Raw genomic sequence first — 25,678 nt, forward strand, 5'->3', positions numbered from 1 at the left:
GGTTCATGTGTGTTAAATTTAGTCTAATTAAACAATAACTGACAGTTCCAAAAGGCACCACCTAAACTTATTTTAAAAAATAGATAAATACAGTTAACAAGTTGGGAAAGATTAGCTGATTTAAAAAGTACCATCTCCCACAAAGGGGAAAGGCGAAGGATCCACTTCACTCTAGAAGTGACCAGATGGTAACCTACATTTCTCAGTTTTTATAGGAAGAAGACCCATACAGGCCATTATATTCATGCTGAATCTCATTACCATCCCAGTCAAGGCAAGAACTATTAAATTACTGGTTCATTAGGCCCACTCATTTTGTTCTTCAGATGAACTATTACAGAAACAATTGCAATATATTATTTCCTCTTTTTTTTATCTAATGGCTATAAGAATTCTTTCATCAAAAGAGCTTTGAGTACTTCTGATATATCTTCCTTTTCAAATACAGAAGAAATAATGTGTATTCCTATCCATTATGTGCAAGGCAGTGAACGCATAGCAAAACTTTTAAAACAGGTAGATGGCTGAAGCAGTAGTTCGTTCGAGTGTTCTCGATACTTCGTTATTTTCATATATAAATACAAGATCATCTCATTCACAGTCAGTCGTGAACAGTGTGATATTCGTGTATAAGCGTACGCAGGTTAGCCATAGCCTATTGTGGTTTTATATTGCCAGACTTTTTCATTAGTGTGAGACATATTCAGTGGATAATAACCGTTAATCGCCATTTAGGATCATTTTTTGGGTTCACCTTCCACCACTATGGTATCTACGAGTAAAAAGCGTAAATCAAGTGATTCTTGTTGGGTATTTAATGAAAAGTGGACCCATTTGTACTTTTTTTTGTGCCAATCGACGATAAGCCAGTGTGTTAAATTTGTTATGAGTCAGTGTCAGCATCAAAAGAATACAATATAAAACGACGCTATGAGAGAAAGCATCCATCCAATTTCGATCACCTTCAATGGCGGCTTCGTGTGGACAAATAAAATGCCAGCAGGGTACGCTTTAAAAGGCAGAGGGAAGAGAGCGAAGCATGCATCAAAGTAAGTAATGTAATAGTGAAAAGATTGCTAAAAAATCAAAAGCCTTCTTGGATGGCGAGTTTGTGAAAGAGTGTCTCATTGCTGCTGGGGATATTCTGTGCCCAAATAATAAGGAAGTGTTTAAAAAATCGAGTTTGTCTGGGGTAACTGTAGTACGATGCGTTGAAGAACTTGCCAATGACATTGAAGGAACTTTAAAAAAAAAATGGTCGTCCGAATTTACGTCATATTCACTTGCTTTATGAGAGCACAGATGTGAAGGATACAGCACAACTGGTTATCTTTGTCCCTGGCATTGAACAACAATTCACTATGACAGAAGAACTGCTAGCGCTCATACCTATGAAGAGAACGATGAAAGGCACTGATATTCTTGAAGCTGCCAAGAAAACGCTCCAGTGTTTCAACCTCAAGGATGTGGTAACTGATGGTGCCCCTGCTATGGTTGGAAAGAACGAAGGATTTGTTGCGCTGCTACGGAAAGAACTGGAACTAGAATGAAAAGATTTCATCCATTACCACTGTTTAATCCACCAGGAGAATTTGTGCACGTAAACTATTGGAGATTTGAAAATGCCATGAAAGTTATGTTACCAGTCGTCAACATTATTAGGGCAAGAGGATTGAATCATCGTCAATTCCAAGAGTTTTTGATTCAAGAGTGTGAAGTGGATCACGACGATGTGGTTTATTATAGTGATGTGCGTTGGTTGAGCAGAGGGAAGGTTCTTAAAAGAATCTTTGACTTAAGGAGCAAAATACAGCGGTTCATGCAAACCAAGGGGAATCAGATTGCGGAATTTAACGTCCAAAGTGGATGACAGATTTTGCCTTTGTGGCCAACATCTCGTTGCATATGAATGACCTAAATACGTGGGTACAATCCAAAGATCAACTGGTGCACACTCTGTTTGATTACATCAAAGTTTTTGTGGCCAAGCCCAAACTTTGGGAGGCAGAACTTGCAAAAAAAAGAACTCATTTTCAGTTTCTCGCTGAGTGTAACTGTTCGTCTCTTGATGAATACGCTACAAAATTAGCCATGTTGCAAAGCGAGTTCAAAGAGAGATTTAGTGATTTTCGTAACCTCTCTCTTCTTTGAGAGAAAAATTATTCAAATATTCCCTTGCTTACATTTTACAAAGACTACATTTCTGAGTATGCATTCCCTAATGTTTGCCAACATGCTAAGATGTGTGCTTTGTTAGGTAGCACATACTTATGCGAGCAGTTATTCTCCAGAACGAAATGTGAAGTCCAAGACTCAGATTACGAACCAACATCTCGAGAATACTCTGCGCATAGCAAGTTGCCTATTGACATTGTAAAAATTTGCTGTTTTAAGGATACTTGTGACATAAGACTGAATGATAAATGCACGTAACCACAAGAAAGATATTTATTTAACCAAATATTTTGGTCTGGAAATAGCAGACCATCCTCAGTGGTATTACAAAAACAGTTTAAAAAAAATACCAAGCTAGAATACTAACAATAGATCATTAAAAACAGAACACGCCGCGTGATGTTATATCACTAAGTATGAAACAGAATATTTTGAAGTAGAGACATGATTGAAAAAAATAAAAAATAATTAATGAGTAATCTTGATTAGATTTTCCCAGACTTTTGATATAGATATACAGTCATTACGATTCAGGTTGGGACGATGGAGCAAGGCCTCCACACTTTCCTTGAACAAACGTTCGAACCTATAACGGGATCTATGTAAGAGGCGAGTTCTGGACCAAACGATGCCGTGGTCAGTTTCAATCCCGTGTTGAGCCAATCCAGACTTTTCAGGTTTGTTGTGAAGAATGGAAGATTGATGTTCTTGGATTCTTTTTGGGTAAGATATATAGATGACATCTTTACTATTTGGCCTCACAGCAAAAACTCTTTACCTTCTTTTTTAAACAGTATTAATTCCTTGCATCATCGTATAAAGTTTACTATGGAAATAGAAGAAAACAACCAGTTATCTTTTTTAGATGTTCTCCTCATCCGGTCACCTTCAAACGTTCTTACAACTACAGTATACAGGAAACCAACATTCACAGGTCGTTATATTCTTAAAGAATCAGCCCATCATCCATGTCATAAAACAGGAATTATAAAATGCCTCATCAGAAGAGCCAAAACTAATTGTTCTACTTTTGATTATCTACAGAAAGAACTTTCTACTATCCAACAACACATGAAACTCAATGGCTTTTCTGAAAAAAGTACTCAACATCTTCTCAGTTCGTATAATCCTCCACAAAACAACAAAGTTTCAATACGTTGAGTGCCTATTCCTTATATCTCCGGTATTTCAGAACCTATTGCAAGAATTTTACAGAAATATGATTTAACAACTACGTATTCACCTATTAACAAATTGTCTTCTCATTTTCCTTCTCCTAAAGACAAACGTTCAACTTTATCTCTTCCTGGAGTTTATCAAATTCCTTGCAACTGTGATCTCTCCTATTTTGGACAGACTGGATGTTCTCTTGAAAAAAGAATCCAAGAACATCAATCCTCCATTCTTCACAACAAACCTGAAAAGTCTGGATTGGCTCAACACGGGATTGAAACTGACACACAGCATCTATTGTTCCAGGACTCGCCTCTTACATAGATCCCGTTATAGATTTTCGAATGTTTGTTCAAGGAAAGCATGGAGGCCTTGCTCCATCGTCCCAACCTGAATCGTAATGACTGTATATCTATATAAAAAATCTGGGAAAGTCTAATCAAGATTACTCATTAATTTTTTTTTCCCCAATCATGTCTCTACTTCAAAATATTCCGTTTCATACTTAGTGATATAACATCACGCGGCGTGTTCTATTTTTAACAATCTATTGTTAGTATTCTAGCTTGTATTTTTTTAAAAACTGTTCTTGTAATACCACTGAGGATGGTCTGCTATTTCCAGACCAAAATATTTGGTTAAATAAATATCTTTCTTATGGTTACGTGCATATATCATTCGACATTGTAAAAAATTAATGGTTTTTTAAGTATTGACTGTATTTACTTATCATGAACCCGACTCCTACCTATGCTCTTAAAGCTGAGTTTGTTTATTTTTGTAGGATTTTATGTAAAGTATCAAATGCACAGCGTTCCTTGTGAATCTGGAAAGCATCTTACAATTCTAAATACTGCAGTACAGCTTAGTGGCCTGCGGGCTTCATTGAAATTTTTAATGCGGCCCGCACTGTCTGAAAGGTTGAAGATCCTGGTCTACATCTATCCCCTTTGTGGGAGATAGGAAAGAATAGCTGATTTAAAAAGTACTAACTTTTTAATTGTGTGTGTGTGTGATATATATATATATATATATTTTATTTATCTATTTTTTTTTAAATAAGTTAGGAAATTTAATGACCTTTTTTTTATCTTACATTAGCTACTTAGGTGGTGCCTTTTGGAATTGTCAGTTATTGCTTAATTAGCTTTTTACAAGTACTGAAGATGCCTATGATGCTCAGACGAAAATTCTACTAATAAATAATATTTTATGCGAGTTAATTCCATTATTATAATTTTAATTAATGTGTCTACTCGTGGTATTTTCTTACTGAAACTTCAATTTGCTATCTACTAACACTCCAAGATCCCTAGCCTGATCAGTTCCTTACAGCATAATCCCACCAATATAATATGACACTGGATATCTAACCACGCTAAAGTGCATGACTTGACATTTACTGACATTGAGCTGGCATCCATTTTCCCATGCCCACAATTCCAGCCTATTCAAATCATTCTGCAAGTATTGCATATCAGAAGTATTCCTGATTACCCTACCTATCTTTGCATCATCAGCAAATAGCTGTATGTCACCTGTCAAATCCTTCCTAATATCATTAATGTACAGATTAAATAACAGCGGACCAAGCACCGATCCTTGTGGTACATCACTAGTTACCTTAATTTTCCAGATTCACATCCATCTATACCACTTTTTGATATCTGTCAGTCAGCCATACTCTTAACCATACTAATATTTTATAATCCAAACCCATATTCTCCAATTTATGCAACAGTCTTCCATGGTGCATTCTACCAAAAGCTGTTCATTGCAAAGTAGAGATTCACTGTCAACCCATGTCTGAATGCAAGCCCTAACCAATTTTTCCAAAATCTTCACCACCACTCCTACGATTGATCAGTCAATATTTGGATACATCAGTCTTTGCACCACCCTTGTGCAATGGGATTACCATTCATTCTTTCCATTCCTGCAGAATCTTCCCTTTTCAGCTGAACAATCTTTTAGCACCCGTGCTGATGTCCCATCAGTCCCTATTGCTGAATTCTTATTCAGTTTGTGCAACAGCTCTAACACCTCCACTTCATACACCTGAGTTTCTTCAGAAGAGGTAGAAGTGAACTCAGTGTTGCATACACCAGGTTGATAGCTTTTAGCAAAATGGGCACTCATTAGTTCATTATGCTGATCTTTAGATTCCTTCCTCAGTCACCTCAATAGTCTACATCCAAGAATTCAGTTTACGATGGAAAAGGAAAATAACAATAGTTTACCCTTCCTAGACACCTTAGTAACACTCCTTCCTAATGGTAACCTTTCTTTCTGTGTATATAGAAAACCTACTCATACAGGCAGATGCATTCACAAACTCTCTCACCACCACCCCTCTCAGCAATATGGCATTATTAAAATACTAACCAATAGAGCCCACAATCTTTGTTCCAGTGAAACTGCCCTTTCAACCGAACTCAAACACATACACAATACCTTCCTTTTTTAATGGCTACAGTGACTACAGAATTAAAAAAATAATCAAGTCCTTCCCCATTCCCTGACCATCTCTTAAGAAGGACTTCAGAAATGCCATCACCATACCTTACATCCATGGTACATCAGAAAAAACAGCCAGATCATTAAAAAAAGTACAACCTCCATACAGTTTTTAAGCCCCACCATAAACTTACTACCCTTATCCGTTCCACCAAAGATCAGCTCCCTCCTCTCTCAGTGCCTAGAGTACCTTGTGCCTGTAAACTGGCTTACTTCAGACAGACAGACAGGCAGATCAGCAACCATCCGGTTACTAGAACACAAGTCATACATCTGCAATCACGATTATGGTAAATCAGGCCTTGCAGACCATGTTTGCATACAACCCACAGGATCTCCTGGAAAAAAACCACCATGCTCCACCATAGTAAATTCAAAAAAAGAAAGACTGTTCTTTGAATCTGCATCTGCACTCAGGAATCAACCTAATTTAAACAAATATGGTTGCATTAAACTTCCCAAAATTTGTTAAACATTAATTATCAGAGATCCCTCTTTACATCTTAGGCCACCTGCAAATGCCCATAGAGGGCACACCACCTAGATAGGACTTGAGTTTTTTTTTTTCACATTTAGTTTCACTCACTATTGTATTGTGTGTGTGGTGTTACAAAGTTTTTTTGTAATCCCCAAAGATGTCTCTGTGACAGAGACAAAATATTGGAAGTATTAAAATTAGTTTTAATCCTTTCTCAGTGCTGATAATATTCCATTAAACCTCCAACATGAATTTTTCATATATTCCTCATAAATGTTTGTAAAAATCATCATGTTCTTCTTCATGGGCTTAAACTCAAACAACTGTTAAATTTGCTTTATTTAATTTTAATTACACTTCTAATATTCTTTCATTCCAGTAGGTAGTATAAGTTATTTTTGCTTTATGGATCCAAATTATTTATGTTAGTTTTGCATATATTTACATATATATATATATATATCCACTTTAGTTTTGCATAATATATATATCTACTCCACTATCTATGATATGATAGTTGTTTCTTTTATTCTCTCCCCCCCCCCCCACCCAGTACGAACTGCATTTCTATGTTTTCCTCATTTAGAATGTCATCTTCTTTATGTGCTACGCTTTTAATGTCCATGTGGCACATCACCACGTTTTTCTTTTTCCAATGTTTGTTAACCTTTTCCAATTTGTGGTCTTTCTCATGTTTTGTGTGCAGTTTAGATTTCTTTGAGACTTGAAAGTAATGTGTTTCTCTTGCGAAGTTACTAGCATGACAATAAGTATCCTATTGGTGGAGCTGCCATCTTAGGGCAGCTGGGTTTTCCCCTTTTAATGGATAACAGAAACTACAGCTTCAGAGGAAAGAGTCATCCACTTGCCTTCAAAACGCTCTAATAGTTGGGGGAGGCAATAATAAGTAGGATAGAGTAGAGGAAAGAAGAGTATAAAACCAGTCTATAAATAACATCAACCACGTTGTAGGAAGTATGATTGGCCTCTAAGATATGATCTCAGCCCCTGAGATGATAATTATGATAACTGAATATGCTAATTTCATACTGAAGAATATAAAATAAATAAATATATACTTAATTACCTGGGATTGTGTTGCTCCACTCTTGCTCTTAAAATATTTGGCCCAAGAAAATTGGACAGCTGATTTAAACACTGACTTGCAGCACTTGAGGTAAGTGCATTTTCACAGGTCTGTTTAATATAAAGAAATATTTTATTTAAAAGTATCATATCCATATTTTTTAAAAAAAAGTATGAAGGTATTTCATAAAACCTACTACTTGGATCCTAACCTACCCACAACATAGATGGCCCCAACCAATGCTGATCTGGAGTTAATGTTGAAAAGCTTCGTACGAAACAATGTATTTTGTACTCCACATCAACAATCTAAGCAAAGGTATCATCCAATCCATGACATGACACATTGCCTCATTCGCCTACTGAGTGCTGTCACATCCTTTTTTTTAAAAATTTTACTGTGATTTACAGGGTTAAATGGCAAGTAAAAGACCAAGTGACATGATAAGTGTATCTATTTGTAAACATAATATGATTAAGCTCAAGATGAAATTGAACATCAAGAAGCTGGTCAAGGCTTTGCAAGTCCATCAATTGACTTTAAATTGAAAACACTGAATGATTATGATTTATTTATTTAACATATGTGTAAAAATACAAGAAATTAATGCATTTTCTACAGTTTAGTTAACCAATTGATAGCACTATTTGAGAGTAAGTGCAAGTTCCTGAGGTCTCCAGAGAAGTAGCTTGTGTGGGGTAGTCATAAGTGATATGATGCATAATCTGCTCAGCATCTCACATACACAAAGGGGGTTGACTGTGATATTCCCCAAGTGGGGGAGGACATTTGACATGAAACATTGGAATACCGAAATTCAACTTGGTGACAAGTTTTTATCTTTCTCTCTCTCACACACACACACAGTGAAAGTGCAATTGCAGAAATAGTGAGATGATGATAAGCTCCTCAAATTTGGAGTCATGGACAGAGTACTCTCCTAGATTTCCTAGCTGGGTGCTTTTTATAATATAATGGTAATCCTATACAAAAGCTTTAACAGCTTTACTCCAAGAAAGGTGAGGCTATTCCAAAACACATCAATAGAAAGAGTAAAGAGGAAGAAAAATTTCTTATGTGAGTTTGGAGCTGAAGTGTAAAACAGGTCTGAGCAGTGGGTGCATGTTTTAAGAGAATCAGAGAGGCAGAAGAAATTACATATCCCAATTCTGATGAACAGTAATAACAGAAATATCTATAGAAAATGCACATAGTAACAGCTGAATGTCTGTGTAAAAGTGTGTGCAGAACTGGTAAAGTATGAGTCACTTATCAACCAAATTGTTTTCTTCTGTTCTGTAGTGCCAAGAATGTTTAAGAAACTGTTAGGGACATCACCCCAAGGATGTGAAAGCAAGAAAATGGTTGGATGGATTTTCTAATCTGAATGGAACTGGAAATGGAACAAAATAGAAAATATAATTTTTTGGATGCTCAGGAGGCAGTACTTGTAAGATGTTTAAGCCAAGAAAGAATGAAGATTAGGTTTAGCTCCCTCCATCCCAGAGAGAGAGATCTTATGTTGCCCACAGATTTAGGTGATGTCCAAAAGTAACAATGAAAGATAGTTCTTTTCTGAAAGAATACAAGATTGAGTTGCAAGCATGGAAGTTAACAGGGTTTTCAGAACCCCACTTAATAGTTTGAACATCAGAGCTTACTCTGATCCTGGAAACAAGTGATTCACAAAGTGAAAAGAGTAGCAAATCAGAAGGAGCACCACATACTGTCATCAGCCAAAAATGCAGATTGCATTAGCAGTCAACTGGAGAAGGCTGTTAATATACAGCAAGAAGAGAGCAGGTGAAAGAATGGAGTATTGCAAAGTTTCAGCATTAGTTGCAAAATATGAAGATAAATATTAATCTGCCATCACAAGTATTGTATTGTATGAGAGAGATAGCTCCCATCCTACAGTCTATCTTGTCTTCTGCCAACTGACAAAAGATGGGCTATAGGTTGGGAGCTCACTTAATGGACCTTTGTGATAAAAATGATCACATGCCTTAGAGATACTGAGAGTAAACACTTGAGATTCCTGAAACTTTCACTTGGTATTTGTCCAAAAGTAGATGATATAAGAACTCAACTATATAGTACAAACCTGAAAAAAAGTCACTAGGAGAGGCAACTTTTGGTATTAAGTCTGGACAAGATTCTGACCCATTTCTGTTGGAAAATCAAAGGATATATTGAATGTTGTAAACTCATGGAGGGAGACACTTTACTGAGATCATCAATACAAGAATTGAAGTATGAAATCAAGAGATTGGCCTTTTCTATGGGTAACAATGCAACAGGATTGTTGAAACACAAAAGAGGTGGATGAATACAACAGTGGTTCTGTCAAGGGCCCAGAAACACCTTCAAAATTAGTTATGGATGTGCTGATAATTTAACTTTCAACTATTTTGAAATCTTCTCTTTATATTAAAATTAAACAGAAAAGGAGGACAAAGATTTTGATAAAAGCTAGCCATCTCTTAAAAAACCATGGCATACTTCTTGGAGAAACCATGACTTAGATACATGGTGAGAATTTATAAAGTGAAATGGGAAATTATTGTTGCCATACCTATCAGATACGTCTGAGTGATGTGTTCAGTACAAATGGATCACAAGAATCCAAACAGGAAATGTGTATAAATCAGAAAATGTAGCATGGGTATTCTCCATGGAAGAAGAAATTAACACTGAACTGCAGTCAAATAAATGCCTCAGGGATTAATATCCACAGTATACTTATAAAGGTCACTGATGAGGAAGAAATCAAGAGCATTTGGAGAGTGGTTAGAATTATCTAGTATTCTGGTAGGTATGCAAACAATTTATGTAAGATTGTTGGGAACAGTAAATGTTTCAGCATTTCTACCTACTGGATCATTTCTGTTGGAAAATCAAAGGATATATTGAATGTTGTAAACTCATGGAGGGAGACACTTTACTGCTATATATCTCAGAAAAGTGAGATAAGCAGCAAGTGAGGAACTGGAAGTTAAGATTTTGCTAGGAAATGCTGGTGCGGTTTGGTAAGCTGGAGATAACAATAAACATCTCTGAGACTAGTCACCACATATTTGTGAAATAGATTGGTTGCATTACCTATTTTTCTTAGTTTTAATGGGGTACCTGTGACAAAGTACCTGATCATAAAACAAGTTAGGAACTCCAATAGAACAAAAGTGACAATCCTATAAATTTTGGTTATTTCTGAACCTACTGACAGAATTTTTAAGAAATTTCAACCGATACCCACATTTCCACTCAACAAAATTTCTACTTTCTTGTCAGCTACAAAAGACAAACTGTTACCACTATTTCACTAGCTAGTGTTAAACCAAATTCATGCATAATTTAACACACTTTGGACAAACAGAAGCATCTTGGGGGAGGATTAATGAACATCAATACTAAATTGAGTACCTTAAACCTGAAAAGTCAGGTCTTGTATAATCAAATACCTCAAACACAGCATCCTCTGGAAAACTCACCTTCTCTATAGAAGCAGTTTTAAATATGAATGACTCTTCAAAAAAAAGTCAGAAGTCCTGTTACACTATGTGATTTAAATTATGATGATTGTTCCTCTGTCCTATAAGTTTGGAGATTCTCATCCTATGTATCAAAAATGATTATCTATTTCACACGATCCCAACAAATGCTGCACACTAAATGTGCAGCATTTGTTGTTATAAGTTACCTGATGATTGTGCACCTTGCATTCTGTCTCTATGAATTTTTATTTTATTATTATTATTTTTTTTTAATGTTGCTCCCATACACAAGAGGTTGGTTAATTAACCTATAGTACATTAGTACTATGTATGGGTAGTGGGTTGGGAAAGGAGAAACTAGTTTATATTTGATTTAAAAGCCTATATATTGTATTCCTTGGGAAACTTATAAAGAGGAAGACTGTTCCACAATACAGCAGTAGTATAGTAGGAATGGAGTAGGGAAAGAAACTTGTTCTGTGGATTTCAAGGTGTACTGTGAAGGGATGTTGGGTGGCAGTCGCACATGTTCCAACAGACTTAGTGCTGAGTGAGGGAATTATTGATGCTATTTCATACGAACATTTGCCATGGAAATATTTATAGAATACACATATTGCAGAAATGAAACTGCCTGTGCGAAAGTGGAAGGAGTGAATTGATAAGAGATGGGTTACTAATCAATCTAATTGCCTCCTCTGTATTGAGTCAAGTATTTTGAAGGAGTACTTGATTCAATATCTGGGCAGATTTGTGATTTATATAAAACAGCTGTTCAGAGGTGTAGTAACGTTTTTAGTGAAAGTGGGAGGAGTGAATTGATAAGAGATGGGTTACTAATCAATCTAATTGCCTCCTCTGTATTGAGTCAAGTATTTTGAAGGAGTATTTGATTCAGTATCTGGGCAGATTTGTGATTTATATAAAACAGCTGTTCAGAAGTGTAGTAACGTCTTTAGTGAAAGAGAAATCCTAGTTTTTTAGAAGCTGAGGATGCAATGGTTGTGATGTGTTCATGCCAAGAGATGCTTATTGTCAGGGTGATTCCAAGAAGAGAAATCTCATTTTGTGTGGAAATCTGAGTGTTGTCAAAGGTAATACTGGGAGAAAATGGTTATCTGAACCCCCATTGGAAGATGGCTTGGAGATCAGAATTAAGGGCTGTGGTGGTTGATGTTCTATAGGTTGAGGTGAGTTGTGTAGAGTAAGATTTATCAAATGAAAGGGAAGAGTGCAATGGGCTGTCATCTGCAAAACTCTGTATTGTGTTGGAGATCATTGATATATAGTAGAGGGTTGGTGAGAGAACAGAACCTTGTAGAACTATGGGTTGAATGGTAAGAGGATAAGGAACCATCCACCACTGCACAGTGTGCATCCAGACAGAAAGCTAGCAATCCAACTGCACAATTCCTAGGAGCTTGTTTAGTAAGCCTTTGTGTCAAATCTGGTCAAAAGCTTTAAGATATCAAGTGTAACCACTTGAGATTCACCAACTTCTCCATGGCATTTGTCCAGATGGGTGATATGCGAGTAGATCTGCTGTTGATCGGCAGTGATGGAATCTATACTGGTGGGCAATTATTTGCCGGGTGCCTTCAAATACTGTAGGAGTTGGGAATTGATAGTTCCCTCTATTAGACAGAACTGAAGTGAATGAGAGAGGATAGTAGTTTGACATCCTTCTTGGGAATGGGGTTGAACATCAGCCAATTTTCAGTCTATGGAATAGATACCAGGGGAGGAAGAGAGTATATACAGGAGACATAGGATTGGAGGTGGTTCTGGTGCACTTAATTTCAGAACAATTGGAGGAATGTCATCAGGGACAAGAGAATTTTTTGTGTGTAATTTGGACAATATTTTTCTGATCTCTTTCTGGCAAAAAGATATAGGAGACATTATGCATCTGGAATGGCTGAAGGACATTTACCATGGTTAGTTATGCATGCATTGGGAGCAAAGTGTGAAGCCAGGATATTAAGGTATGATAAGGGTGGGAATGGTGTTAGGCAAAAGTTATGACCAAATTGCCTTGGCAACCAACCAAAAGGCTCAGCTACCATTTGGACAGGCTGCAAGTTTCCTGCTTTCTTTTTCTCTTTCAAACTCAAATGGTATGCTTAATTTTTTTTTTATAATTTTTTTTATTTATACTGCCTTGGCACATCTTCTTGAGAACTAAGTTAGGGGATAGCAGTTCAGATTAGTGTGGGGGAATGTTTCCATGCCAGGAAGGATTATTTCAGTGATATGTTCAGTGCATATGCTTGGGTTGGAAGGGAAAACAACATATAACAATGGAAATGAGGCATAGAAGTCACAGAGGCTGTCCCACTTGGCACTGTTATAAATGCCAAATGACTTGTATGGGAGTGGCTGTGTGTTGTTGCATGGGAGAGGAGACAACATTGTGGTCAGCATTACCTAGGAGGCCCTCTACATTCACTGTGTTTGAAAGGATCACTGATGAGGAAGAGATCTAGGGTATTTGGGAGAGTGGTTAGAGTTATCTGGTATTCTGGTTGGCACATGAACAATTTGTGTAAGTTCATTAATGATGACAAATGTTTCAGCATCTCTGCCTGCTAGATCTGTACAACTGGAGGAAGAGAACAGGGGAAAAGGAATCGCCTTAACTCTACAATGCACAAAACTTGTTGCCAGTTTCAATGAGGTTAAGCACATGTTTAACGTGTCTATTTCCCTTTACTTAACGTTTTTATGCTTGCTGTATGTAAGTGTGTTAAGTTTACATCATTACTAATCTCCTATTAACAATTTCCCTCCAAATTAGTTTGTTACTTGTCAGCACCCCCAATACTGTCAATATTGTGACCATGTCAACTTAGATTAGCTCTGCCCACACATCCTTGAATCCTAATGTCAAGTTCCTTAATATCTTCATTTTTAATATGATTCTGCCACTGACCTGTTCACTCCCCTAATCTTTCTCAGAACTCCCATATCTGTGGTCTCTAATCTTTGACCAAGTAATTACTAAAGGAAGAGCCATAAGGCTTCATTTCATTTCAGTGATGCAAAATTACATAGGGAAAGTGGATACTAGATCCAACATTATTTCAAAGCTGAATGTTTGTAGGACACTTGGACACTGCTAATGTCTTTTAAGTAGCGAAAGCTAAGGCAACTTGGTGATGCTGAGGATTCTATTCTCATAAACTCTTAGGTCAATATGAAATTTCCATAGTTTCTACATACATTCGGCTTTGAAATAATGTTGGATCTAGTATCCACTTTGCCTATGTAATTTTACATAGCTGAAATGAAGCCTTATGGCACTTGCTTCAGTAATTACATTTACACACCAACCGAAAGTTCACTTACGAAAAAAATACATTTCTCTGACATTTCAATTTCCTTAGTACTGAACGAGAGTTTTTGCTCTCTTAAGGTTTCTGCCTGGTCTCTGAAGAGAACCAACAAGTTTGAAACAGCTGCCTGGACAGTGAAACCTTTATCAAAGGCAAATATATGGACGCTTGGGCACCGCTCGTGTCTTTTAAGTAGTGCAAACTAAGGCGACTCGGGGATGCTGTGAATTGTATTCTCATAAGCTCTCAGATCAACTTACAAAACTTTCATAGTTTCTACAAACATTTGGCTTTGAAACAATGTTGGATCTAGTATCCACTTTGCATATGTAACTTTGACCATGTATTTTATTTCTAATCCAATTCTCAGATCCATAACTTAAATCTGATTTGAACTCATTTGAATACTGCTTGAGTGTTTTGGGTAATTTCTCTCTCTTATTCCATATAAATTTTGGTTCCCAACCATATCAGCTTTGCTTGTAAATAGAACAACAAATTAAATTTGTTGTTCTATTTACAAATTTAATTTGACATCTTCACCAAAAACTCTGCCTAAAGAGCTGAAATACTTGTTCTATAGGTTCTCCATTAAGAATGCAGCTAAACTTTCAATGCTTCTGCTAATTTTCACAGTTTTTACACACTAATTTTCAAAATTTGATGCCACTTTCTTTCATAATGTGATCGATATAGATGATGAATAAGAGTGGATATAGTTTTCACCCTTGTGTTACACTCGTGCACACTTCGTAAAACCATCTTCCTACATTTCCTTCAATTCTAATTGCTGACTCACAATTTAAACACAGCTTATGTATTGCTCTATATAATTCCATTCACCCCATATAATTGTAGTATTTTGAAAAGTTTTTCTCACTATCACAACAACAACATGGTCAATGAATTTTTTTTTAATATTTCTTGTGTCTTCTCTTCATGTCGAATTTGTGTTAGAACATGGTATTGGTAATGACTAATCTGTATCCTGAGCAGAAATCCACCAGATACTTACCATTATTATTAGACTTACCCTTTTCTCAAAATTTTCCCCAAATGTTTCTGTATGCCAGTGGGATTCATTTCCTACTCTGCTGTTTAGATATTCAACAAGGATCACTTTTCCATTTTCTTTATGTGCCTATTCTAATGACTTGAAAAATCCCCCCACTTCTTCCTGAGGAGAATCTTCCATTGGACCACAGGTGCTAATAAATTTCATTGCCCATTTTCCCATTTTGAAGTTTACCCAAACAATTCTACTGGAAACTGCCTTCCAATCAAAAAGTTTATTTTCATGCTGCTCCTTCATTGCTGTTGCCATTATTTACTTATTATTTAGTAGGATTTCATTTATTTTTGGGTATCATGTATAGTGTGTACCATTTTGTACTGTACATATGTCAGTATTTCAGAATTAGCTTCTTATGAACTTCCAAACGCATTTATTATCTGCCAGGTCGTTTCTTATCTTCTTTTTTATGTGAATCCTATTAATTAAACATTGTATACCTATGGTACCTAAGTGTTATGAATAACCTAAAAGGATTAAATAATCTAGAAAAATTGTGCTAGAAACCAGACAAAAAATATTTTCAAGCCACTTTAGGCCTTCAGTAAGCAGAGCAGTGGTCCCAGTATAGGACCACTGTTCTGCCTACTTTATGTGGATGATAACATCATCTGCATAAAGCAAAGAGCTGAGATTGACATCCCCAATTTTGATATCATGTTTAATACCACTTTCCTTAATAATGTGATGCAAATAGATAATGAATATCCTTGTCTGACACCAGATTTAACATTAAACCACCTTCCTGTACTTCCTTCAATTCTAACTGCAACTCAAATAAAGACTAAGTATTGCTTGATATAATGTCCCATTGACGCCATACAACTGTAGCGTTTTGAATAACCTCTCTCTCTCTCTCGGCACCTTGTCGTATGCCTTTTCCAGATCTTTGTTATATTCCAGTGGTCTCAACTATTTGTTGAAAAGTGAAATTCTGATCCTGACAGCCTCTATTTGTCCTGAATCTAGATTGTTTTTCACCAAGCTTCTCTTTCACAATCCTTCTCAACCGTTTCTCAAGTATACTTGCATAAATCTTACCAGGAACACTCAGTAAAGAAATACCTCTACTGAGTATTCCTGAATGTGAGAAATAGCAATTCGCACATTCTGTTTACATATGTATGATTATATATTATTCTTTATAAAAGCATGAGACTTTTGCCTCAATAGAAATACATTCATTTCTTTAATAAGAGTTGACTTCTCCTGATAAAAAACATGGCATTATGTTATTCATGCTAAAGTTTGTGTCCACTAAAAAGTATTAGAGCTGACTTTCATTCTTAAAACTCATAAAAGCCAACTATATGGGCTCCTGAGAAGAGTCCATGCCTTTTGAGTAGTGCCAACCAAAGGCAACTCCTAGGCTGAAGGACTAACATTTTACATTCTCAAACTCTTGTAAATTTCAAAATTTTAAGTTTATCTTATCTGGCTATAATATCAATGGATTAATTACCTTGATCACCTTGATGGACCCATGTTTCACTCAAGATTCCTCCATGAGTGCAGGTCACAAAGATGCTGCCTCCAACGTTCTTGAGCCTCTCTCTTCCATGTTATACCCATAGATTTCACTAGTGGATCTTCCATCTTGTAGGTGGTCTTCTTGGTTGCCAGTTGAGTATTCTATATGTCCATCTGTTATCCCTGAGTCTATGTGACCTGCCCATCTCATCTTGCTTTCATATACTGCAGTTACCACATCTTTTATGCCTGATCTCTTTCTTAGTTCCATGTTTCTAACATGTTCCATTCTGCTGATGTTACAAATCCTGCGTTCTATTGCACGCTGAGTTATTCTGAGAGGCTCTTCTTCTTCTCTTGTCGTGTTCCATGTTTCTGATCCATATGTGAGTGATGGTAGAATATCATTATTAAATAGTTTTGCCTTCGGAGAGATGTCAAGATTTGGATCAGTAAGTGTTTCTTTTAGTCTGTTGAATGATAGCCATGCAGCTTTCTTTCTTTTTGCTAGTTCTTCAGATAAATCGTTATTCATTTTTATTGTTTGTCCTATATGGTATGAAGGTCAGCAATAAAAAGACAAAGACAATGAAAATAGGCAGAATCATTGAAAATGTCAACTGTGTTGTGAATGGAGAACCTGTGGAACAAAGTACTTGTATGAGTCAACTTGTTCTATACGGATGTTATCAATACATAGGTGACTGTCACTTGTGTAGATGTTTTTGATCCATTTTGTTTTTTCTAGATTCATTTCTAAGCCTATCTTACTGCTTTTTGTGTGTACTTTTTCACCCATTTCTTCTAGGTCTTTTGGGTTGTGGGATATCAGCTAAATCATTGGCAAACATAAGAATTTGTAGCTTTTCACCATCTATGCTTATTCCTCCCTTTAGGTCTATTTTTTTTCAGAATGTATTCTAAAGTGCTGGTAAATAGATTTGGAGAGATCACATCGCCTTGGCGGACCCCCCCCTCTCTTTATATCTATATTTATAGGTTGATCAAATAGGGTTATTTGTGTGGCCTGATTTTTGTTAATTTCTTTTATTATGTGGATATAAGTAGGATCCACATTTACTTCCAGTAAGGCACTGATGACTACATTGTGTTCTATGGTATCAAATGCTTTTTTTAAAATCAATGAAAAAGAAACATAGAGGGATTCGGTATTCTCTGTATTTTTCTGTTAGTTGTGAAATGACCTGGATTAATAGCATCCTTATATTACTATGTCAGAATGAAGCCTTTTAGGCTCTTTATTTCAATAATTTATCGTTTCCATTTTCATAGGGGCCAAAATAGTACTTTGTTACAGTTAACCTGCTACACTAAATGAACTGTATAACAGTGCTGTGCCTAAGGGGATTTGGTCAGGACTTCTCTGTAATTTGTTAATGGTGTTTGGCATAGTGAAAGCTGATTGCAATAATGCATTCCGTCTTGAAATAAATGCCATTAGCAATTGAATTGGATTTCTGTTTCAAAAAACTATTTATTGTACTGTCTTCCATATGAATTTAATAATTCTAATATATGATTAAAAAAGTGCCTCTAGAGTTATGTGCAAATAACTATTGCAAATCATTCCTTCATTTGCCACCTTTTGAGCAAGATTACTAGCAAAAAAATAAAAAATAAATAAATAAAAACCAGCATCAAAACACATGGCATTGTAATTCAAGCCTTCGTTTACAGTTTGGGTTTAATAAAAACATTATCACTACTGATATAAAATTTATTTCCAAATCTTGTTTCATTAGTTTTGAAATGTGTCATCATATGAAACATACTATTTGGAAATAAATTTTATAGAACAGCTATATCAAATCATTGAGCATTTCTCTTATAAAGAGTATGGAAGTCGAGTAAAAATTGCTTACCCACGCTACCGGCCAGGGCGTATATATACGTCCACATTTCTATGGATGCGAAGTGCATATTAAAATTGTAACACCATTGATATTACATTGAAATTTATGATGGATACGAAGCTTTTGAGGGTGCATATATGATCTTTAATGGCCGGTAAGGTGGTTAAATGTCTCAGCATAATTATGAATTTAGAGTACCTCTGAACACAGTATATATAATAATACTTACCAAACTATAAAAAATTGGATCCAAAAACAGGTATAAATAAGGCTTGAAATTTCTTTTCCCCAAACCTTTGGCAACATTTGGCAGCTGTAAAATAACGTTTTGTAAACTTTTTCATGAACTGAATACCATTTATCTAAAGCGAATCTATTAATGAAATAAAGTGCTGCATGTGTGACATTTCAAGGTGTTTATACAAGACATCAGTATACACCCTCTGTCCAAAAAGAAAGCAAAATTTTGATAGAAAATAAAACACAGGCCAATTATAATTATTCAGATCATTTATTTCAATCAATATACTCTCCCTCAGCTTCGATACAGCATTGATAATTGGCATGGTCAATTAATTCGTTAAATGAGTTTTTTATATTGGTTTTTGGGATACTGTTGAGGGTCATGGTTACTGCCGTTTGAACGCTTTCAATGGTGTTGCATCACTTTCCTTTCATCAGCAGATGAAGTCGGGGGAAAAGAAAGACGTCACAGGATGCCAAATCAGGTGAATATGGTGAGTGAACCAACACACAAACTTGGTTTTTGCTCAAAAACTGTCTCACAATGTTCGAATGATGAGATGGTGCATTATCATGCAAAAGTGACCAGCTGCCTACATCACGATATTCATGCTGTATGCGACGAATTCTCACTATCAATCGCTTCAAAACTTCAAGATAAAACTCACCATTGGAAGTTTGGCCAGGCGGAATGAATTCTTTGTGGATAATGCCCTTGGAATCGTAGAAACAAATCAGCATTGTCTTTACTTTTGACTTCTCCAAGCGATTTTTTTTTCAGATGCCCCTCTTCTGTGGTCTCCATTCAGCACTCTGGTGCTTTGTTTGGGCTCATACTCAAAACACACATTTTACAACAGTAACAATCATTTCAAGGAAGTTTGAGTCCTCATGAGCAGTTTTAATGAATTTTTTGCAGTGTTCAATTCGATACATTTTTTGGTCATCGGTCAACTTGTGGGGAACAAATCGCGAATTCAATTTACGAAGGCCCAAACTCTCAGTCAAAATGTTGTGCACAGTTGATTTTGGAATCCTCAATTCATTTTCAATGAATCTCACAGACGATTTTCGGTTTGCTTTGATGCAATCACGCACGTTTTTGGATGTTAACTTTGCTCAGTCCAGTTTTTGGACGGCCCGACTTTTTATTGTCCTCAAATGTCTCACGACCACTTTGAAATCGTTTAAACTACTTGAGAACGGGATAAGAATTCATCACCGTATGCTTTTTCAAGCATTTGATGCTTTTCGGTAAAACTTTTACCAAGTTTAACACAAAATTCAATCGAAGCTCTGTTTGAAACTCATTTTCTGACCTTTCATTAAAACACACACTGTCACCCTTGGCACTATAACTCTGCTTCTAATGAAACAAATGTCATAAACAGTTGACTAAAAACACTAATGAAGGTTGCTGCTCTCAACAACAAAAAGATACGACAGGTGGCGCCACTAGTTTCTTCTAATTTTAAAAAGTTTGGTTTCTTTTTGGTCAGGGTGTATATACTGGTTTGGGAGATCATTAGTACAGCAAAATCTAATGAGTGCAAAATTATCATGAACCATATAAGCAACTGTTTTAATGTTTTGAGTATTATGGAATCATCTTGACACAAGTTTCTTTTGTTTCTAACTTTTCATACAACAAATGCCATGCCAGTAAACTGAGATGACCTATATTGCATATAATAGTTACATCCAAAAATTAAAGGAAGCTTCTGAAATTTTATAGATCCCACCTGATGCAATAAATCAAGGACTTACATTAAATCAGGTCTGGTCTTCTCACATCAAACACCTAATCCATATACATTAATAGTTTGCTCAGAATTTATCATCATTTAACAAAGCATTCCACAAGAACTGCAAAATGTAGTAAGTAACAAAAGCAGCTTCCCCCCACCCCCCTCCATTCTAGACACCTTTGACATTAATTTAATCAACAGAAGCCTAAGAGATACAATTTATCTAGAAATTCAACAGTACACAATGTTCTCAATAGTTTAATATTTCAGAACTTGTTTTTTTTTTTTTTTTTGACTAGGTAAGCCATGTAACAATTCATTAATAGTGATGTATTGTCTAATATCATATGGAGTGATTTGAAAAATAAAACTTTCTCAAATTTGTTTCCGTCAAATTAACTTCAGTCTGCTGGAATGCTTATACCTTTTTTTTTAAAGTTTATTTTTCACTTGGTTAGACTATAATAAATTTAGTTTAATCCTTTATCCAAGTGTGAGCAAACAAAGTTTGCACCTGAAAGTATCTTCAGGACTGGGGCAAGGTGGTACAACACCGGGCAACTCGTTGCAAAGGTGGAGCAAACTCACAACACTCCTATCTCAGTATATCCTATAGGTGGAGATGACCTTGCTAATGCTTCTGCCTGGTATCTCCACTTGGGCCTGGCTCCCACTGAAGAGACCTCAATAAAGGTCGAAACTAGTCTGGGTAGTGGCCTTCCCCTTAATGCATAACATTATACATATCCACAAGGAGATGTGTTTTGCATTATGGGAGATACTGAGATAGGAGTGTTGTGAGTTTGCTCCACCTTTGCAACGAGTTTCCCGGTGTTGTACCACCTTACCCCAGTCATGAAGATAATTCCAGGTGCAAACTTTGTTTGCTCACACTTGGATAAAGGATTAAACTAAATTTATTATAATGCTTATACCTCAATGTTTCCTCTACTTATGACAAGTGTAATAGGTTGTGATATTATAGACAGTTAAACCGACTAGTTTCGCCACACATGCTAGTCGCTTCTTCTGGGTTAAGATGACAACAACAACAACAACAACAACAAAAAAAAAAAAATACAATAAGAGGTAAACATGAACCATTACACAAAAAAAAAAAAAAAAAAAACATGTGGAGCATGGAAGCTGGCATTGTTCTGTAAGTATTCATGATAGTTGGTAGAAATGTTAACTTTTGAAATAACTTTTCTGTCAACTATCATAAAAAGTCTAATATCTGCGGCAGCTTCCATGCCACACGTGTTTATTTTACTTTTGTGTAACGGTTCCTACATGATGGTTTTAGTTATCTAATGATTCATGTTTACCACTTATTGTATTTTTTTGTTCTTCCTAATCCAGAAGAATCCTAAACCCATTGTCAGTTATCATTTGTCACATTCGTTTTTTTGGTTGAAAAATCATACTCATCATTTCCTCTACTTCCTAAAGCAGCTTTTTAGAATTCTCTTTGGCTCACTTGCAATGATTATTTTTGTATGTTTATGTTATCTCATGCATTTTATGGTATTTGAAAGTAAAAATTTTAAGAACAAGTAGAAATGGTAAGATGAGAGATCAAGAAAAAAACTGAACTGTAAATTGACATACTAGTTTATTTTTTATCACATATGATTCAATTCCATATCTGATTTGCTATGGTCTTTTTCTGAAAAAAATCAGACTCTTTACAAAACTTCTGTAATATTGTTCAATGAATTTCTTTTGGCAGAGCATTGTACCTACAGGATATTGGGTCAGGAGTTTTGTTTGTTAATAAAGTGGTTAGTTATACTGAGCAAGTCAGTTATAGCACTGTATGTTATAAGTGAGATCAGTAATAACGATGTCTATGGAGAACTGTAGTTTTTCATCTAACTCTGTGTGACTATAATTCTGTCAAATTCTAATTTGTAATAATACTATTATTATCCCAAAACAGCTATGGAGTCAAAGTTTCATCGCAAGAGATCCCTTTGTCTCACTCACTCACTCACACACATACACACGTCATCATATCGTGCCTAAATACATTCAAATTCTCTGCAGACATCACATTCTAAAGCAATGCATTCCAATCATTCACAACTCTTGATGCAAAAAAGCCTACTTCTCACCCCCTTACCCACATCCTCCTTATACAGCTTCTAGGTATGACCTCTTGTACTTCTCCCCCCCCCCATGTCTGACCATTTTATGAAAAACCTCTTCAACATTATCCTATAACGCCCACTATTCAACTTGTACATATCTTTCATATATTCCTACTCTCCACAAGACACTGCGAATTGCATCTTCTCAACCTTTCTTCATACTCAACATTTCAGAGACCAGAAACTACCTTAGTTTCTGGATCTCTGAAATCCTACCTTGGCTCTGAATCCTTTTGAAAACCAGGTGACCAAATCTGTGCACAGTAGTTCATATGCAGCATAATCAAGGCCTTATACAGTGGAACCAGAATCTCCTTACATGCCAGTATTTTCTTCATTACTGCCAGAATTTGTAGTGTTATCTTTAGAATTTTAGCAATGTGTCCTCTAAATTTTAGATCCTTTAACTAGCATCACCCCAAGATCTCTTATCCCCCCCTCCAACAACATATTCTCACCAAGAGTGAACTCTACATTCCATCTTTGTTTTTCCAAAGTTTAATACCTTATATTTTGCAACATTCGCTGGCTTCCTCATGCCCATACTCATTCACTCAGTCTATTCAAGTCTTCTTATAAAGCCATAACATCTGCTCTACAACTCACAGTTCTTCTCAACTTTGCATTATCTGCAAACAACTGAATATCCCCATTCAAATCTTTCCCAATATCATTAACATACAAGTTAAATAGAAATGGTCCTAAAACAGACCACTGAAGCATACCACATTTGTTTTTTAGGTTGAAAAATCTACATGCTCATCATTTCCTCTACTTCCTAAAGCTACTTTTTAGAATTCTCTTCGGCTCACTTGAAATGATTATTACAAGTGACTTTCCTCTACTGGGATATTGCTTCCCCATACAACCTGCTGATACTTATCAGATAGTCAATCTCAAATCCAATGCACCAGTCTAATATCTAATCCAAACTCTAGTTTGACGATCAACTTATCAATCTATCAAATTGAGCTTCAGTAACTCAGTCGGTATAGACAAAGAACCTTTGGATAGAAAGACCTGGTTCGATTCCAGTCCATGACCTGAGGAACCTTTATCTGGTCTTTTTTGACTAAAGGTAAGTTAGCCAGTCTCATACAGGATGTAGAGGGTTTTTCCAACCAGAAGCTCAGGTTTTTCGTCCCTCAGAACAGGCAAACCAGCCCCATAAACACATATGGATCTACAGCCATGAATGCAGCTGTTTCATCACTCCTCTGCTGCATCCCCTAAGGGATGCAGTTGAGTAGTGATGAGCCAGCTGCATTAATTCATTGTAAACCCTCATTAGTGGACCCATCCTAAAGGATGGACGAGAAAGGGAGACGCTATCAAAAGCCTTTGCAAAACCTATGTATACTACTGTGTATCCATCTCCCAAGTCCAATACAGCTGTCACCTTATTGTAATAAGCAAGTACTACAATATGTACTCCCTTTAGCAAATCCATGCTGTTTAGCAAAGATAATATCATTACTGTCAACCCAAATCTGGAAACCTGGTTCTCACTACCTCTCCAACACTTTAACCCTAACACCTGACACACAGATTGGTCTATAATTTGATGCTTGAGTTCTGTCACCTCCCTTATGAAATAGTAGAAATCTTCCCTTCCTTCTACTCTTTTGGAACTTGACCTAATGTAAGATATCTTAAACAAATATACCAAGGCAGATGTCAACTCCCTGGTTTATTCACTCAAAATATGTGGTGATATATCATGTAGTAACTCCGCCATAGAATCCTTAGTTGTCTCATGCCAGTCCCAAGCCTGGATAAAGGATGAGGAGGAGAGTTAGTCAGATAAGTGTCGATGCTCTGACTGTAAAGAAAAAATACGATTGTTATCTGATGCCTATACGATCAACAGCTACAACATGCCGGCTCAGACATCACCGGATCAACAAGGTCCACAATCAGGGTTGGATCAAATAGTGGGATACCGAAGGGAAACAGAACTGTTAGTTTCAGTTTTGAATCTAAGAGTGAAAAGAGTAATGAAGGCGATAGAAGATGCAGTTGAAGAAACAGTACCAGAAAAAGAGAAGATCAAGAAGAATTCTGACTGCTTTTTTCACCTCAATATGTAATGAGGTGATAAAAGCAGTCAGAATGGATAAAATAAAATGGTTAGAAGCCCAATGCAACAATATAGAACAGTACTATGGAGAACATAAAACAAGGGAGATATACAAATGATCAGAACATTAATAGAAAGTGGCAACCAAAACAGACCACAATTAAAGATGAAAAAGGCAAAGTATTGATGAATAAAGAAAAAATTGTACAGCAGTGGACAAGATACTGTAGTGAGTTATATGAAGAAAAACTAGATTTAGATAACATTGAGACTGCAGAATTGAAGCAGATATCACCACCAGGTAATGAGCATGATATGGATATTTTAAGAGGAGAGGTAGAAAAGCAATAGGATGGCTAAAACACAACAAGAGTCCTGGTAACGATAACATCACTGGAGAAAATATTCACATAAAAATGATTAATACAAAATGCATATACCTTCGTATATATTTTTATTATTTAAATGTAATATACATAAAGTAATCGAATTTATTATTTACATTACAAATTACAGTAATTGTATTGGGTAGGACGACTTTCATTGTCACTAACGGAATCACTGCTATCTGTTGACTCTTTCTCTTTGTGCAACTTTAACAAGGAACCTATCCAATGACACTTGTTTTTGCCTCCTTTTGAGGATTTCACAGAAATATGACATTGCATCGTCCTTAAACAGATTCATCGCTCGCACTGCTTTTCTACAAAATTTCACACACCTTCCTAATCTCATTTGAAGAAAGAGAGATGTCTCTGTCTTTTTCTCCTCCTCCTCAG

At 36.1% G+C, this 25,678-nt stretch overlaps 2 protein-coding genes across 3 annotated transcripts in view; one reads left to right on the plus strand and one right to left on the minus strand.

Moving 5' to 3' along the window:
• The window catches only part of Polr3F (RNA polymerase III subunit F), a 160,324-nt gene extending 156,105 nt beyond the window's left edge, over positions 1 to 4,219 (plus strand). Inside the window, exon 10 of one of the 2 annotated variants that reach the window (XM_090398686.1) lies at positions 4,133 to 4,219. In XM_090398686.1, the coding sequence (XP_090254812.1) occupies positions 4,133 to 4,172 (40 nt within the window). In that variant the 3' untranslated portion in view covers positions 4,173 to 4,219. The remainder of the gene's footprint in view (positions 1 to 4,132) is intronic. The other variant, XM_090398683.1, reaches the window with a different exon arrangement.
• Positions 1 to 25,678, minus strand: part of LOC150102616 (uncharacterized) — a 234,723-nt gene that overhangs the window by 7,570 nt on the left and 201,475 nt on the right. The window contains exons 15-16 of the mRNA XM_090398679.1: positions 18,905 to 18,988; positions 7,431 to 7,540 (exon numbers count right to left, since the gene is read on the minus strand). Coding sequence (XP_090254805.1) covers positions 7,431 to 7,540; positions 18,905 to 18,988 — 194 coding nt within the window. The remainder of the gene's footprint in view (positions 1 to 7,430; positions 7,541 to 18,904; positions 18,989 to 25,678) is intronic.

Source organism: Typopeltis vanoorti, chromosome 10 (genome assembly GCF_054136105.1).
Source record: "Typopeltis vanoorti isolate ZY-2024b chromosome 10, IOZ_Tvanoo_1.0, whole genome shotgun sequence".
In the NCBI taxonomy this organism is placed as follows: Eukaryota; Metazoa; Arthropoda; class Arachnida; order Uropygi; family Thelyphonidae; genus Typopeltis; species Typopeltis vanoorti.